The sequence below is a fragment of the Chaetura pelagica genome, unplaced genomic scaffold (genome assembly GCF_000747805.2).
Source record: "Chaetura pelagica isolate M959 unplaced genomic scaffold, ChaPel_1.0 scaffold17, whole genome shotgun sequence".
In the NCBI taxonomy this organism is placed as follows: domain Eukaryota; kingdom Metazoa; phylum Chordata; class Aves; order Apodiformes; family Apodidae; genus Chaetura; species Chaetura pelagica.
Genome location: NW_009970726.1, coordinates 3,586,410 through 3,603,509, shown reverse-complemented (window position 1 = coordinate 3,603,509; position 17,100 = coordinate 3,586,410). Strand labels below are relative to the sequence as shown.

General features: G+C 39.1%; 1 protein-coding gene across 3 annotated transcripts in view; it reads left to right on the top strand.

The window, feature by feature from the left end:
- Window positions 1-16,659, top strand: part of ABI1 (abl-interactor 1) — a 54,525-nt gene extending 37,866 nt beyond the window's left edge. The window contains exons 4-10 of one of the 3 annotated variants that reach the window (XM_010006962.1): window positions 1,244-1,384; window positions 3,606-3,706; window positions 4,821-4,901; window positions 6,495-6,671; window positions 9,399-9,485; window positions 13,925-14,110; window positions 15,768-16,659. In XM_010006962.1, the coding sequence (XP_010005264.1) occupies window positions 1,244-1,384; window positions 3,606-3,706; window positions 4,821-4,901; window positions 6,495-6,671; window positions 9,399-9,485; window positions 13,925-14,110; window positions 15,768-15,943 (949 nt within the window). In that variant the 3' untranslated portion in view covers window positions 15,944-16,659. The remainder of the gene's footprint in view (window positions 1-1,243; window positions 1,385-3,605; window positions 3,707-4,820; window positions 4,902-6,494; window positions 6,672-9,398; window positions 9,486-13,924; window positions 14,111-15,767) is intronic. The other 2 variants (XM_010006963.1, XM_010006964.1) reach the window with 2 other exon arrangements.
- The last annotated feature ends 441 nt before the right edge of the window (window positions 16,660-17,100 follow it).

Here is a 17,100-nt window from a genome sequence, read left to right as displayed (position 1 = left end):
ACACATTTGAAATCTTTCCTGCTTATAATTTTATCTGGTGATATTTAGAGCTCTCTCTCTTACAACTGGAATACAGAGTTGCTTTATCTTTCCCACGAATGATTGCTTCTGGCAGATCTATGGGTGGTGGCAGCCTGCATAGTAAAATCATCTGAACTTCTTTGTATAGACAAACTAATTTGCAAATACTGCAGTGCATGTATACAATTATGGTATTTCCACTTTCTCTTTGAGAGGCTTTAATAATAAAATGTGATAGTTAAAATTTAGTACTATTGTGTTCCATATTGTAAAAAGGAATTTAGTGAGTTTCTTAAATACCAGGAAGCTGTATAACTTACCAACTCAGTTATAACCAGTGTTTGAACAAATGATTAAATGTCTGTAGTTTAGTACTATTTTTGTTTTGGTTAGCTGGTGCACTGCCAAATTCCATGTCTTGCAAGAGATCTCTTAGGTACTGGTCAGAAATGGAGAGCTCTGCAATTCAGTACAATAAATGCACTGTTCTTAAGGGAGAATGGGTCTGGTAAATACATCATGAAAGATCTGTGTTACGTTTCTGACTTGATGTGCTCTGCTAGGTGACCCTATAATTCTCTGGGCTTCATTTTCTTTGGCTGCAAAATGGAGACAATGAAGCTCATCTGTGAAGCACTTTTAAGATCTGCTTAAGTGATATGAGATTGCTTGATTACTGCATGAAGTAATGCCACTAGATAGGAAGAGCACTGGTAATTGCAAATGTAACTTGTTCAGTGAATCTTTCAGCATTACCCTGTCTTAATGAGTTGAATACCTTTAATCAGGAGTGCTTTTGGAAAGCATTTGGAGGGGGAGGGAAAGGGGGCAGGGGGGAAAGAGGAAATTGTTACAGTGGAGGAGTTTATCATGTGCACTGTGCTGAAAGGTAACTCCAGATTGTTATGTGGATGTAACTATTGGATGTTATGTAGTTCATAGAATATATTTTGGGTGATAAATTTACGTTACACTTTTTAAATCCATTTATGTGCTGCAGGCCTGCTTTATGGATCTATCTATGTAAGGGCACTTTAGAGAGTTGAATGTAACCTGCTTACCCTGCCTGGTGGAATTTGTTTAATACAGTGGACTGTGGGTCACTGTGTAGTGATCTCTGATGAAAACTTAGGAAACAAATGGCTGCACTACTTCATTAATTTATCCTTTTGATCTTCTGATCCTTTATTTTTCTTTCTTCAAATCTTTTTTCCTTGACCAGACGAAATACTCCTTACAAAACCCTGGAGCCAGTCAAACCACCAACAGTCCCCAATGATTACATGACCAGTCCTGCCAGGCTGGGCAGTCAGCACAGTCCAGGAAGGACAGCTTCCTTGAACCAGAGACCACGAACACACAGGTAGAGCATTTTCTTTCTGAAGCTCTTTCCTGCCTCATATACTGATGCTTACTGAAGTCAGATAAAAGCTTTGAAGCTTTATGCTTCTTGGCTTTTTGTTGAAAGGCAAAAGGTGAGTTATTCTTCCATGCTGCATTAACAGAACATCACTGTATTGTTGACTTCTCCAACACACAGAAATTTCTTCACACTCTCTAGAAGCCTTAATGTATCTAGCAACATCCATAACCACAGGCTTCATTTTGTACAATTAATTTATTTTGTTGTGTGATGCTTTTTTCCCAAGAATAAGAAAAACTTCCAAATTTATTCAGTTGCAAGGTAGGATAGTGATAGATTCTAATGGTTTTAAAGCTGCATTATTAACCTTAGCTTAAAATACACTTAGGCTTTTTTTGTTGTTGTTTTCAAGACCACTAATTATAAAGGGAAATTTCTGTTGATTAGGAACACTGTGATGGAAGGTACTTTGAAAGAGCTGATTGCTTTATTTTGGTTAAAACATAACACTCATGATCAGTGCTAACTTTAAAAAAAGTAGAAAATAAAACCTATTCATAAAGCAGATACATCAGCCACTTGTTTCCACGTGCTTAGAGGCTTTGGTGACCGAGTAGCGTATGTTTCAGGTGAGAAGGGTGTTCCAATTATACCTTGTTTGGGTTTGGTTTGTTTTTTTTAAATGTGTTGTTGTTTTTTTTTTTCTATTTGCAAGGCTAGCTCTTCTCTGAGCCTCTTGAATGAGTTCAGTTTTTTCAGTTTGATTTTTGTCATAGGCTTCAAACTGCAGGAAAGAAAGAGACCAAAGAATTGAGTGCAGTTAAAAGTAAGGTGTTAGCTTATTTTTTAGGAGAGCTTTTTTTCTGTTGTTTTTTTTCCAACTCCCAGAAGACAACTCCCAGAAGTGTTATAACTAACACAGTAGGTCACTAATAGGGATCAAGACAGTAATTTGGGTCAATTGATCATGGATTACTGTCAGAATTAAGTAACTTCTGAATCTGTCTGCAATGAAGATCATCTTAATCTGTTTAGCTGGCTACTGTGAATGCTCCCTACTCTGTCTCACAAGATCTTTTTATGTAGACTGCAGTTAGAAATTCAGCCGCAACCATGGTGACAAGATCAAGGTCTTCGGCAGATAGAACATTAATTTTGAAGGAGTTATCTTGGCTTCCATTTTATATCACTGAGTTGCTTTTTGTAATAATGTTATTTTCTTAAGATATATTTGAATGATCTCTGCTTGACTGTTGACAGCACTGCCTTGTAGCTACCCAGGAATGGTAAATAAACTGTAACATCAGTACTCTTTAATTGTCATGGATGCATTAAAGTGGTGTTTTGGCCTCAAAACATCTTGACTACTTAGTTCCCTTTATATTATCAATTTAATGTAAATTCAAGCCTTGATGTAGGCAGTGCTCTTGCATAAGAATAAGGAGAGATTCCACCTGAATCTTGATTTTTCTTCATCTCTCTCAATGAAGTGTGATGTCCTCCAAAGAAGTGTAGAAATGTTATTCAGTAATTCAACAGAACTATGTTCTTTAAAAATCTGTATTGCTGACCTCTAATTTTTATATCATATAATGACATGTATTGTGATCTGGCTGTATTGTTACCTTTCAGAGTATCTTAGAAACAAAATTCTCGTATGCAAAAAGTGTGAGCATGGGCTGTGGGGGGAGTGTTAGCTATACTGAAAATTAGCCACACCATGTGAAACCCCAGTTGGTTTATCATGGCTGTTCTCAGTTAAAAAGTTCTCAATCTAAACTGTTGTGAGTAGAGGAAATGTTCCTTCAGCCAACATCATAAATAATCTTGAATTATTATTTGTAGTTTAGGCATTAACTCTTCCTGCCCCAGCTTATTCCTTTCAAATATTACAAGGCCTCTGAACTGTTCATGCAGTTGTTACTTCGTCGCCTAGAACTGGTATGGTTGCTTACCTTTTCATTTTTTAAAGCATTTAATTAGGCATTTTATGCATAGTGATGTTTATGAGCTTGACTAACTCAATTTATTAGGGGTGCAGTTCATCCAGAGTTGATTAGCTGTTTGCAATTGTAGGTAGAGACAGAGGCATTTCATAGGGGATTTTTTCAACAGTCTATAATTAAGTTAGGCTAGCAGAGCTCTCACAAGAAGTGTGAGCACCTTTGGGCCGGGCCTTTGTAGGAAATGCTGTGCTAATACTTGTGTTTTTCTTGTATAGTGGTAGTAGTGGAGGAAGCGGCAGTCGAGAGAACAGTGGCAGCAGCAGTATTGGCATTCCCATTGCCGTGCCTACACCTTCACCGCCAACCATTGGACCAGGTATGTGGGGCTCTTCCCGTGGTAACTTCAGGCTGTAGTGTCAGTCGCTTGTGTTTGCAGAGGGATTTTGACTGAACACGAGGTGATAGAAACTGCCCTGAGGCACAATCAGAAAATCTCTTATGAGTGCTGAGGGACATCTACAGTTTTAATTCTTTACCAAAAGTACTTGCAGAACAATCACTTATAGAATAGTGGGTGTTTAAAACACCTTTGTTGGTCCATATTTTTACAAGCTAATCAAAGAGAGGAGGGGATAGAAGGAGAGATGCATATATTTCTAAATGCCTATCTACAGTTTGGCATTTCTGGATGCCCTGAGAAGCAGCAGCAACTACATAAATGTTTGATGGGACATGTTGCCTTCTGAAATAGTCTGCTAACTTAACCATCTTCCAATGATGGTATGTACATATTCTTTTTTAATTAAATAAAAGTCTTACAATAAAACACAGAAGATGACTATGAAAACACAGCTAGTAGCAGCAGTAGAATTCAAGCTTATCCACCAGTGTTGTTTATGCTAGGATTACAGTTGCTAAGCTATATTGGAGATCATTGAGAGAGGCAGGAGAACTAGTGTGTGTAAGATGGCACAGCAATAGAAGAGAACAGTGCAGGATCTCTCAGCATTAAAAGCATACTCCCTTATCTTTAAGAAGGATATATGGTGAGAATGTGTAGAATCCTTCCTTATTATAAGCCAAGCAGCTCAGTCACCTGTTTGCTATCTGTGTATTTTGTAAGCACATAAAGCTGATTTGCACAAGAGAACAGTGTAATTTTGGTACTGCATCTCTTATACCTCTGCTCCTCAGATGACAAGTCTTCACTTATGCAGGTGTAGACTTTCCTTTCCCAGCTGTTTCTGATCCTAAATTGGTACAGATAGGCATGAAATCTTAATTTTTTCTGGCATCCTAAAAAACATCATCAATGGGAATAAAGATTTGCAGGTACAGAACCCTATGTAGTTTCAAGGCCTGAGTTTGTATCAGTTGATCAAAGCTGTATTTCTGTATTTATTTGGGAAGCCTATCAAGTGCCCGTGCTTTTTTGTTTATTAGTTTTTTAAAATATATGGCCTAATTAGGAATATGAACTATTTTATTAGCACATATTTCTGTTCCTCCTCCTCCTGGAGCCCCGCCAGCACCACCACTGCCACCACCTCTCCCGATGGGCAGTCTGATAGGTGAGACTTGTGTCAATGCTGAAGTGATTGCAGTCATGCAGCATAATCAAATAATCATCTCTTCCTAATGGACTTAGTGAAGTTGTTTTTTCTTTTGTAGTGGGGTCTACATGATTCTGGTGTAAAAATCAGTTCTGGGATTTTTGTATTTATTTATTTTTTAAACAAATCTAATCTCCACTAATTTATTGTGGTTAAAGCCTCTGAATGCACAAGGCAGGGGGGAAAAGCTGCCAGTTGCTTGAAATCTCTGTTCCCAAGAAAGCTAAGATGCAAATAATCTGATCTTTAAGAACTCAAAATTAGCATAAATGTTGGTATTCTGCTGTGTCGCTCCTGCAGCTGAAACTAAGCCACTACAGTTGCATTCTGGCTTAACGGTAGCTGATGTGTAGGGTGATGTATGCATTCTATGCTGTGAGCAGAAGGGGACTGAAAAGCAGAAGTGTCTGTCACAGTGGCTTGGGTTTCAATCTCTAATGCTGCAGGTGGGTGGCAAACTGGAGGACTTGAGGATATGAACTAACAGTTCTTGGAAAATTGCTTCACGCGTTACATGTAGCTGATAGGGCAAAATCTGAAAGTTGTACTTTTCAAAACAGGCAGGAAAAATACCCCACCCTCTCCTATCATAGGCTGATGACAAAATTAATTGTGTTATGAAACTAGCTTTGGAGGCTTTGACCAATATAACCCTTTGCACTTTCTCTTACTTAAGTGTTAAGCGAAAGTGACTGTGGCTATCATTACAAGACTGCAAACTGCTGATGACACACTGTTTATGTATATGTGGATATGCATTTTTGTGTGTATTTATATATAGCTATATATATGCGTATAAAAGCACAAAACATTTTCTTGCAAAACAATTTTTGCATTTAAAAATGCAATGTGATATCAATTCGTGAGATTCTTTTCTCTATCAGAAATTAATCCAAAAGAGAACTTCAGTTGTTCTATTAACCTTGAAGTTTGTGCAGCAAGCATGTGGAAGGTAAAAATGGGTGTTCATCTTGAAGAATGAAAGACATGTCTTTCTGTCAGCTGGCATTGCTGATTCTTATTTGTTACTGCAAATTCCATCAATATAAAAGCACAACTAGCAAGTATGATTTATAAATGTGCTGAGTGTTTGAAGCTCATTACATTTATTTTACTGTTTTGTTAGAGTGTCTTTTTATATTAGATTGGAGACAAGTTCTGGCTCATAATGGAGAGCTTTTTCTTTAAGCAGAATGTGGATTTTTTTTTTTCTGTGTTTTTTGTAATAAAGGGTATTGCATGTAGAATAATTGAGATATGCTTAGGAATTGGAAGCTGATTCAATTTTCCAGTCCAATCCAGTCTCTCAATGTAGTTCTCAGCATTTCTCAAATGCCCTTCATATGAGTGTTGTTTTATGTCCTGTGTGTTTTTTCTCATTATTGATTATAACAGGGATGTTTGGTTTCTGTTAATCTCCTGTTAACTGGCCTTAAGTTATTGGAGACCTGTAATCAAGTATTTCTGGGCTTTTTTCTGTTTTCTGCATTCTGTCCCAAGTAATGCTCTGCTTAAGTCTTCTCCTTGGTTCCTCTGGCTAATGCTTTTCAGCTGCTCCGGGTTCAGCTCCTGGTTCCCAGTATGGCACAATGACCAGGCAAATCTCGCGACACAACTCTACCACTTCTTCAGCATCTTCTGGTGGATACAGACGGAATACTTCTGTGACTGCCCCATTTTCTGCTCAACCTCATGTTAATGGCGGGCCTCTTTATTCTCAAAATTCAAGTAAGCTGCTGAGCTCTGAAATCAAAAGCTGTTTTGAGCAAAATGATTGTAAACGCATGCATGGCATTTTAATTAATTTATGAAAAATGTCAATCTGATTACTGCTTTCTTTCCTAAAATAGAAGGAAAAACAAACAAGAAAAACCATATTGGAGTTGTACAGTGATTGCACTATATGCAATTATACTGTTTTCCCCTCTGAATTGTTTGCTTTTACTCATGACAAAAAATTATGATTGCCTATCTAATTATAGGCACATTCTACTTAGCATTTCAGGTGTGCTTGAAGAACATAAACTAAAAGCAGATATTTTTTTTTCAGGAGACCTAATACACTTGTAGTATAGTCCCTCCACTGCTGGGCTAGTGGCAAGAGAGTACTGTCAGAGCACAGTGCTCATGTAACAAACTTTTCCCATTACACAGTTCCTCTCTGTCTCTTTCCTAAATCCTTTCTTGATTACAAGTTTATCCTTTGTCCTTAGTTTTAACCTCAGCTGTTAAAGAAGAGCTCAGTCTCTCTCTTTTTACAGACTCCTCCTCTGTGCTTTCACACTTGCAGTAGTATAGATGGAGATGAATGAGGGAAGGGATGTATACCGTAGGGAAGCAAGAAGGTTTTAGTCAGCAGCATCCTGCCTACTACCCAACAGGGCAAATGAGGTTAACTGCAGAAAGATCTGCAGGACAAGGATCTACTTGAGTGTTTGTACAAAGCTGTTTCTATCAGGAAAATTATTCCTTGCCATTTCCATAAATTTTGACCAGACAAACAGGGAGGAATGATAGTCCTCTTTACAAGTATTTGATTTTTCAGAAAACATTATTATATCCAGACAGATTACCTTTTTTTTTAATCTGATTTTTCTTGTACTCTCTCTCACTTATGCTGGCTCTTCATTTTCCTCCACCTTCTTGTTTCCCCAAATTAATTCACCATAACAACAGAAGCTCCTTCATGTTTGAACAGTTATGTTCTGTTGAATAAACAGAGCTTTACTTCTGAAAATAGTTCATTTGTCTTAAATGCAGTGCACACCACCGGTTCTGAATTTTTATATTTGTTCAAAGCAATTTTTTGCTCAAATGCAGGTGCTGTTCCTTAATCTAGCTTCTCTGGTGTTTTCAAAATACTGATTGTCAACATTTTAAACCAGTATTTTGATGGATGTGGTTTTCTACTCTAAACTGTTTTCCTCTGTTTCTGTAACTGGTGATTTTATTTATTTATTTTTTAATGCTGCTGTCTTGACATTAAATTCAGGTCCCATGTTTCCTTAAGGTTTTACTTTTCATGCTAACAAACACTCTGTTTTTTCTTAGATGTTTACTTCAATTTTGTGAGAAACCTGTTTGTTATCCCTCTCTTATTGATAATTTCTTCCATACCGTTTATCTGGTTATTAGTTTTGTAATGAACTAAATGCTCCATTTTTATTCATCAGACATTAATCTTAGTTATGGCTTTATTTAAAACCGTTGCTTACTTGGAAATACAGAACCTCTTTCAAATTTGGTTCCAACTGGATTACCCTGCTGAATTTCCATCTTCACAAGAATTTCTCATCTTCAGTGCAAGAGAAATTCCACTGAGAAGGAGGATGGTATAAACAAATGAGTTAATGTTATGTTGGGTTTTTTCATTTTCTTCTTTTCCCTACTTCATGGGTAGATGTCCTGTCAGAGCTGATACTTGGAATGGTGTGCCCTACCATGCCTCTTTCCTTCGTGTAGAGGGAGGAGCTGGACATCTTAGCTGTCAGCCCGCATCTCTGAGCACTGGTGCCACGTGTCTCATATCTTATTACTCACCAAATGGGTACATATTTCAGAGAAGATGAGCTTGGAAGAAGTGTTTCTTGGCAAGCTCTGCATGCTAGTGTAGCCAGTGATAGCTGTTGAAGACTTCATCAGCCTTTTAGGTTGCTGAGTGCCTCTAACCACAGAAGACTTAATAATTTATAATAAAGCTCTCTTCTGGTCTAAACCCATTTGATTTTCCTACCAGTGAGCAACAAGGTCTCTTTTTCTATGTAAAATGAAAACATAGTAAGCTAACCCACTTCCCTCTGTCCCAGCAGAAAAAAATTGCAAGAGGTACTCTCTGTATGAATATGAAATTGCAGCATTATTTCCCTCATAAAGCAGTTGACTTTGCTCATTCTCAGTGCTGCTTTGCTGCACTTGATGTAGCATTCTACTCTTACTTTACAGGAGTCCAGAATCCTGCAAAACATCACCTCTACTTCTAGTAGCCTACTTTTAAAAGATAACTACTGAATTTCAGTAAACCTCATTTGGCAGCAAGATGAAAAGCTCAGTATTTTGTGTGCTCCCCAAGTGAAGCAGAGCAGGTCCCTTCACATGTGCACCCTGTGAGCTTCCAGACACGCATCCTGTGCTTGGCTTTTTGTTCAGCTAAACACAGGGGCATGCTTTGCTTTTTGATCCTCGATTGGCTAACCACGAATTCAGCCTTGTTGGGAACACAAGCTTGAAGAAGGTTCTTCTGTGTGTGTGTTCTTGTTGTTCTTGACATACTTTGTTTTGTGGTCCTTGTTACTGACGGCTGCTTTTGTTTGTTTCTTTTTTTTTTTTTTACTTTTTTTTCCCCCTCTTTTTTTATTGACGGCTGCTTTTGTTTGTTTCTTTTTTTTTTTTTTCCTTTTTTTCCCCCCTCTTTGTCTGTTTGACTTTTCCCTGATATGGTGTGTGTGTTGCTACCAGTTTCTATCGCTCCACCCCCTCCCCCTATGCCTCAGTTGACTCCACAGATACCTCTCACAGGCTTCGTGGCCAGGGTGCAGGAAAACAGTAAGTTTGGACAAGCTGAGCTGTTAAAGGGTAGAGCCTACTTTCTTCTAGCATGCATGGCTGGCAAGTCAGACTCTTATTTTGTTTCCTTTTCCAGAAGCTAATACCATCTTGCATTCTAGTGTCAATATGCTATTGGAGCTGAAGGGCACACTCTTCAGTGTTTTATAACATGTGCATGATTATTACTGACCCATTTGTTCCAAACTGCAAAATTATTATAGAAATAGAGTGTGAAATACGTGGCATCTGCTTGATATGAATATAGAAATGTATCTTATTAAAAATATTAATTTCATGTTGAACCATCCTGCCTGAGGCTTTTTCACTAGTGATAATTGATTAGATTTTATTAGAAAGGCTTATGTAGACTGTCAAAATATGTACTGTGTAACCACTGACTCTAATACTGTAGTAATGCTTAAGAAGCTGTACAGTTAATGGAAAATGTGCAGTCTTATGATCTAATGCCATTACAAAGGAGCTTGTAAGATATTGTAAGGTTCTGCAGCCTTTCACTCTCCATTTCTCTATATTCTCCAGTCAGATTTCCCTACTGAGCTTCTTGCAGCGTAGCTCTCTGCTTGTTAGGTTTGCAAGAGATGTGCTCCCTGGCTGTGATCTGTACTGCAAGGTGGTTTATACTGGTAACTCTGCTTTTACCATTACTGCTTGATTCATCACAGGTGGATGTTACTGTCCCAAATGATAGTGCAGGTATAGTTGTGTTTCTGATCTGAGAACGTCTTTCCTATAGGAGTACATTGCAGCTCCGTAAACAACAGAATGAATGCAATATAGACAGGGCATGAAATAAGTAGAAAATGTTTTTAAAGTGCTTGGGAGCCACAGCGAAGTTTGCTGGGATCTCAGGAGCTACTACTGCATAGTAGCTATATAGCTCCAGCATACATTTAGGAGCCCTCAGTTTTGCATAGTGCTGCTGTTCATCTTCCCATTAGAGCTTTTAAGTGGTCATGTGCTGAGCATTCCTTTAGAGACAGGAGGTATTTTGTTGTTGTGCTAGATAGATAGTAAGAATCATGTTGATGTAGAATAGTGTGCCACAAAATTTTATTGATAAACCTTTCCAAAATTCAAAGTATAGTGTTAAACCCACTGAAGATTAAGGTTACAGAATGTCTTCACTTGCAGATAAACTTGAGAAAATTGACACCTGCTTCTGAACGGTTCCAAGTTTTGTCCTCCTGTAGATAACACAGCCCTTGGGAGAACAGGGGTGAAAGGGACAGACTTACTCGTGTGTGAAACAACAAAGTGCAAGCTGACTTGTGAATGAGATTGCAGAAAAAATAGCTGAAACTTGAAATCTAGTTTTAGGAATCGTTCTTTTAAATTTCTTTCTTTTAACACTCCCTTGGGTTTGAGAGTTACATAACAAGTATAGCTTTGAGCTGCTGCTGCCTCATTCCAGAGGCAGGAGTGCGTGTGGCCATCCGCACATACGCTCAGCAAAGCTGGCTGCAGAGGCTGTTGTTGAGTTTTGGCATTGTGTGCTAGACTTTCATCTGCCTCATCTTCTGCAAGATGTCTACGGGGGAGTGGAGTTCAGGAGATGTGTGGGTAGGCTTGTCTTTTCCTGATCATAAAGATCTGTGGCTTTGGAAAGCAACATCCTCTGCTCCGTGGACATCTTTCAGAGAACGAGGACAGAGGGCTTAAAACTGTGCAACGTGTCTTTTCCTGCGCCCTGTGCCCATGCTGTGGGTATCTCCTTCCAGTGTGTCTGGTGCCCAAAGACAACTGATGGATGTAAATTGCTGTACTGTCACACCCAGTCCTTTAAAAAGGAGTCTGCTGGTCTTCACTTAAAGAACAGGGACGTGAATACAGACAAGAAAAGAAGTCTTAATTTGGAGCTGTATAAATACTGGTCTTCTTACCCTTTCTCATAGCAACATCCTCTGCTCCGTGGACATCTTTCAGAGAACGAGGACAGAGGGCTTAAAACTGTGCAACGTGTCTTTTCCTGCGCCCTGTGCCCATGCTGTGGGTATCTCCTTCCAGTGTGTCTGGTGCCCCAAGACAACTGATGGATGTAAATTGCTGTACTGTCACACCCAGTCCTTTAAAAAGGAGTCTGCTGGTCTTCACTTAAAGAACAGGGACGTGAATACAGACAAGAAAAGAAGTCTTAATTTGGAGCTGTATAAATACTGGTCTTCTTACCCTTTCTCATTTAGTGTGGTTTCCTGTATGCTTTTTTTTTTTCCCTCCCCTAGGAAAAGTAACACTATTTTAGAGTCTGCCTGCTTTAAGTTCAGAACCAGGAAGAGTCTAGGTTAAAATGAAAGAGGTGGGGGGATGCTTCCATGGGGTGGCACTTGTCTAATTTTTTGTTCCATTCTCTCCCCTTGTTTAAATGTGAAGTTGAACTGTTTTAAATGATTCCCATAAAGCATGCAGTGTCTGCACTGCATCTCAGTTAGGGTGTGTGCTGGCGCTTCCACACTTGCATTTCCTGCCCTCTTCTTTTTAAATAAGTAACTTCATTTTTTAATAAATGCAACTTTTTGCATTTCTTAAGGTAAGGATTTCTCAAGATCTTAAAGGATTGTTGTTTCAATACTGGCTTTTTATCCTGTCTGCAAAAAAAAATTAAGGGGAGAAATATTCGTTCTGTGAAAGATGTGCTGAAACTACTGCACAAAGCCAATCCATTCACAAACAGTGTTGTCATGTGTCTGTGGTGGATTAATGAAGCCTGCCTGTGAGTGCTATTCAGTAACACAGGCAAGACATAGTGTTCAGTTGTCCAAGGACTTTGTTAGTCTGTCTCCAAGTGACATAAGTGGGCTTCTGTATGGGAGAGGAATCACTAATACAGGGGCTGCCAGTCTTACTGATTCAGAGAGCTGTGGGCATACAGCTCAGCTGGTCAAGTTGGAGAAGAGCTGGATTTGCAGGTGAAATACAGCATTAGCTCTTCAAGGAATAGAAAGCAGGCTGGGTGCCAGAGCTGAGGCAGCCTCTGCCCCAGCAGCTTCTGGTGGCTTCTGCCCCCTCACAGCAAGAGATTTGGCTTCCCCTATACCAGTGCAACCAGTCTGACCCAGCTAGGACATGGGAGCTGTGCTCAAGCCGCTTGTCAGGGGCACGTGGCTGAAAAGCAAACATTAGTCACTGCTGGAGCAGTGGCCAGGCAAAAGTAAAGAGCATTAAAGCAAACAGAAGCCCTATTTCTAATCTGCCGTACCTAGCAATAGCTAAGGCTTCTCAGTGTTACTCTTTCCTTGCCCTACAGCTTGGCTTTTTCCTTGAAATCAGTGTACTGTGCTGAAGCTCCAAGCTCTGGAGCACATGCCCAGCCTGATGTCATACCTTCCAGTCAAACCCAAAGCCTCTTCTCGGTGTACACACCCCCAAATCTCTTGTAATTATATCTATATTGCTATATAACAAAATTGAGTTTAGTAACAGCAGCTTCCTTTCAGTAACATGGGCTTCCTAGTGCTTACACCTAGGTCTGTGTGTAGTGAACCAGAGTTCCCAAGGAACAGGATAAGTGACTTGATGTCTTGCAGCTGAGCATATTCTCTGTCTCCTCTGCTGCCAGCTGCTGTGAACATTACTGAAAACTAATTTGATGAAGTGATTTTAAGTGATTTGTACCATAATGCCTTTCTCCTTTTCCCTTTCCCTAAGCAACTCGTAATTGTGCTGATTGGAGAATCTCAGGGCAGAGATTTGACATTTTGGATTATGTACTTAATTCCTTGAGCACTTTTTCCCCAAGAGCAGCAGCTGCCTGTTGTAGTTTTCCATTTATTAGTTGAATCCTGGATGTGTGCACACACACACAAGGTAGTCTATAAGATAAGGACCTTTGCAAAGCTTTTCTTCTGCAGAAGGATTACTTGGCTTTCTCTCACCTGGTTAAATCTTAAACACTAGTCTCTTCTCTTTTTTTATGATGCACACCAGATCTTGTCCCCTTAACACTAGCTCTGAGAGAGAAGGGATCCAAGGAAGCTGTGTTGATAAATACATTAAGTGATTGTTATAGAAGGATTTGTTAAAAAATAATCAAGCTGCTGGTCTAGTCCAGAGGCCTGTTGCTGCCTGGCTCAGAGGTGCCACTCGGAGTCCTCCTATAGCTAAGGGCTGCAGAAGCCCCGCAGCGTATGGACTTCACAGCAGGAAGCTTTCCCCCCTGCTGGTGTTCAGCTTATGCCCCGCAGCATGTGCTTTGACTCTAGTAGCATTTATACATAGATTTGACCACTAATAGCAACTGTAGCTGTGTGTTGTAGATGCTAATACAAAGCCTCTGTTCCTAATCAGTGCATGGTATTATAGTGCATGCTATGTGTGTTGTTCGCCCCACCCCTTTTATTTACAGTGTGCAGCCTCAGGTTTGTTTGCATCCCCACACTGTTTTGATTTAAGAAAAAAAAATAATCTCCAAACGTTTCTAGTTGCTGATAGCCCGACTCCTCCCCCACCACCGCCTCCCGATGAGATGCCGATGTTTGATGACTCTCCTCCTCCTCCACCCCCACCCCCCGTGGATTATGAGGATGAGGAGGCTGCTGTTGTGCAGTACAGTGATCCCTATGCAGATGGAGATCCTGCTTGGGCACCTAAAAACTATATAGAGAAAGGTAAGAGAAGTGTTGCAACTCTGTGTTACTGCAGAATCAGAGGATTAATGGTATCTGGAGGGGATGAAGGACTTAGCTTGGGTCTGATGAAAACAGGCATTGTCCCTGATAAGTCAGAACTCGAACCATTATCTTCTTGGTTTGTCTGTGGCTATGCCTAATGTGATAAAATATAAGCCTTTTTTGGAAGGATTATAAAATACCTTCAAGCACTCTAGAATGGATAAAAATATCCCTTGTTATGAGAAGCAGATGTAAATTGAATAGCTTTCATCTTTGCTGAGCTGCTGGACTCTGTAGCTACCTGAGCATTGCTTGGCAATGATCTAGAAACAGCATTGCAAAAGGGCCAGAAAGTCCAAGCTTTATTTATCCTATCCAACTAGGTAGCTAGAGTGGATCATTAGACTTTCAACTATAAAATGTAGTGAAGTGAGTTTCCTTGGAGACTTATTAGTGACTCTAAATCAGCAGTCTATGAACTGTACTTAGGTAGGAACTCATATAGTAAATGTCTTTTCCCATGAATAATTGAGATGCTGATTTCCTGCCTGTAGAGTTGCCTGTGTTCTGACAATGACCATTTTGTCAACAGCAATGTTGCAAGTTTTCTTATGATCAGGCTGATACTGCAGTGCATAGGGAACAGGGTAGGGTACCCGTGTACCTGTCTTGGCAGAACTGCTGTGTTCTGTCTTCACTCCTGGCTGGACTGTGCACAGAACGTTCTCATGGGATGACAATACTTTATTTGCTAGGCATTAAGACATCAGGTTTTTGAGAACATACATATGTAAAATAGTAGGTTCTTAGAAAAAGAACCTACTGTTTTGAAGAGTAAGGCTGTGATGTCCAAATGTGTATTCATACTGGTAGTTTTTAATTCCAGTTTTTGGTGGTGACATCTACTTTCCTTAGGGAGATTTGCTTTGGTAACTGCACACAATGAGTTGGAGGTTGGTAAAAGTAATATATTCACCAAGCAAATACTGAAAAATAGCTGATTTTGCTGTGAATTTGCTTCTGCTTTTTCCTACAGTAACTTTTATACCTGCACTCATTGCAGCTCCTTGAAAAGTAGTGCCAAAAACCTACCATGTAGAAGCTCTGCAGCAAATACCGTCTATTTCTGTACAGTGGCTCTAAGCCACTATGTTTACAAGATAATACACTGAAGTACATATACTATATATGTGCAGGGGCCATAGTGTAGGAATTTTTTTTGTTGGTCCATTTTTACAGAATGACTTTTTTAAAGGCTTTCTCTAACCAAGAGATTCCTTTACATGCATCTCTATGTTTGTGAGGTAACCTGACCAGAAATTACTGCCTCGCTCATTAAGCCAGTTATTTCATACTTCAGCTTTTAAGTGTCCAAATGCTCCACTTCACTGTGTTGCAGTCAGCTGTACCTCTCTGTCAATAGCTTAACTGAGTATTCAGAGTAGTTACCACCCACTTCTTACTGGTAGCTAACGTTGCAAGAAAAGTGAAAATTCATTTTCTGGATTTAATGTTCAACAGGGAAAGCGTGTGAATTAATTACAGAAGATCCCAGGATAGCAAACCAGTCTTTTAAAAAATAACATTGTTTTGAAGTACAATTAATAGTGGTGCTATTAATAAAATGCTAAACTTGCCCCTGTTCCATCCACAGTTGTTGCTATATATGACTATACAAAGGACAAAGATGATGAGCTGTCGTTTATGGAGGGTGCAATCATTTATGTGATAAAGAAGAACGATGACGGCTGGTATGAAGGAGTTTGCAATCGAGTAACTGGCTTGTTTCCTGGGAATTATGTTGAATCAATCATGCACTATGCTGATTAAAACCCTTTGCTTTTCAAAGTTGGGTCTTGTATTCAGTCATACCATGATTATTTACAAGGGGTAACTAAAAGCTAACAGAATTGTCTTAATATACTTTCAAAAAGAAAATGTGCCCATTTCTTCAGGCCATACTGTTTTAATGGTATGATTGAATGTCCATCTCTCTGAGTCTCTGAAGACATTATGTCTTACCTGATAGCAATTTGTAAAACAAGCAACTGTCTATAACTGGTTATACTTATTTACTTATGCATTGTTAATTTTATGACCAGCCTAAATATTCTGGGGAAGTAGGGTATAATATTTAATGAACCATGATTCAGATTGTGCCATTACATTTTTCAGTACAGCATGGTAACTAACACTACGTTAGACTAATATATTAAAATCTGGATGAAAAGTTTAATGTTAGTGCTGGTCATACTACTTTTTGTTTAGACTCTTTGCTCATTCTTGAACTGTATTTGTTTAAAGCATGCATACAAACTTATGTATTGAAATATACTTTTTTAAAAATCCAAGATGCTTCCAATTGTTGTAATATTTACCTGGAGTATTCTCACTAAAGTCTATTACAATGAGTTGTTTGGGTCTAAGGTGTCCATGTGAATCAAAAAATGGGTGGTCTTATGTATGTGTAATTTGTACCCAAGTTTTTTTAATGAGTAAATTTACATTATGACTTTTTCCATTCATAAATATATAAGTGAACCAAAGGTCTTGTCCATTACTTTGTTGGTTGGCTTGGCAAAGAAGTTTGGAATGCTAACGTAGCAAAATCACAGCTGTGTTATCCCAGGCAATGTACTAAAAGCAAATGTTTGTAATGTGACTTTATCACTGACAGAGGGCAAATAAATTAGATATGAAACCTGAATGACACATTTATACATACTCTTAAAAGTTCTTTTCTTCCAAAATTAATTTTACCAAGGATTCTTGATTGAATCTAGTTATCTAGATGCAGTAAACTGAGCACTGTCTGTAACTGACATTCCTCAGTGGACTTTGTGTCTGGCTGGTGTTGTGCCCAGCTGGGCAGAGATGGCAGGCTGTCCTCAAGATATGACAAAGGGGGAACAAACATGACAGGAGCTGTCTTAGCCACTGTGTTAAGGTATCCCAGGTAGAGATAGAGATGATGTACTTCCCTGTTC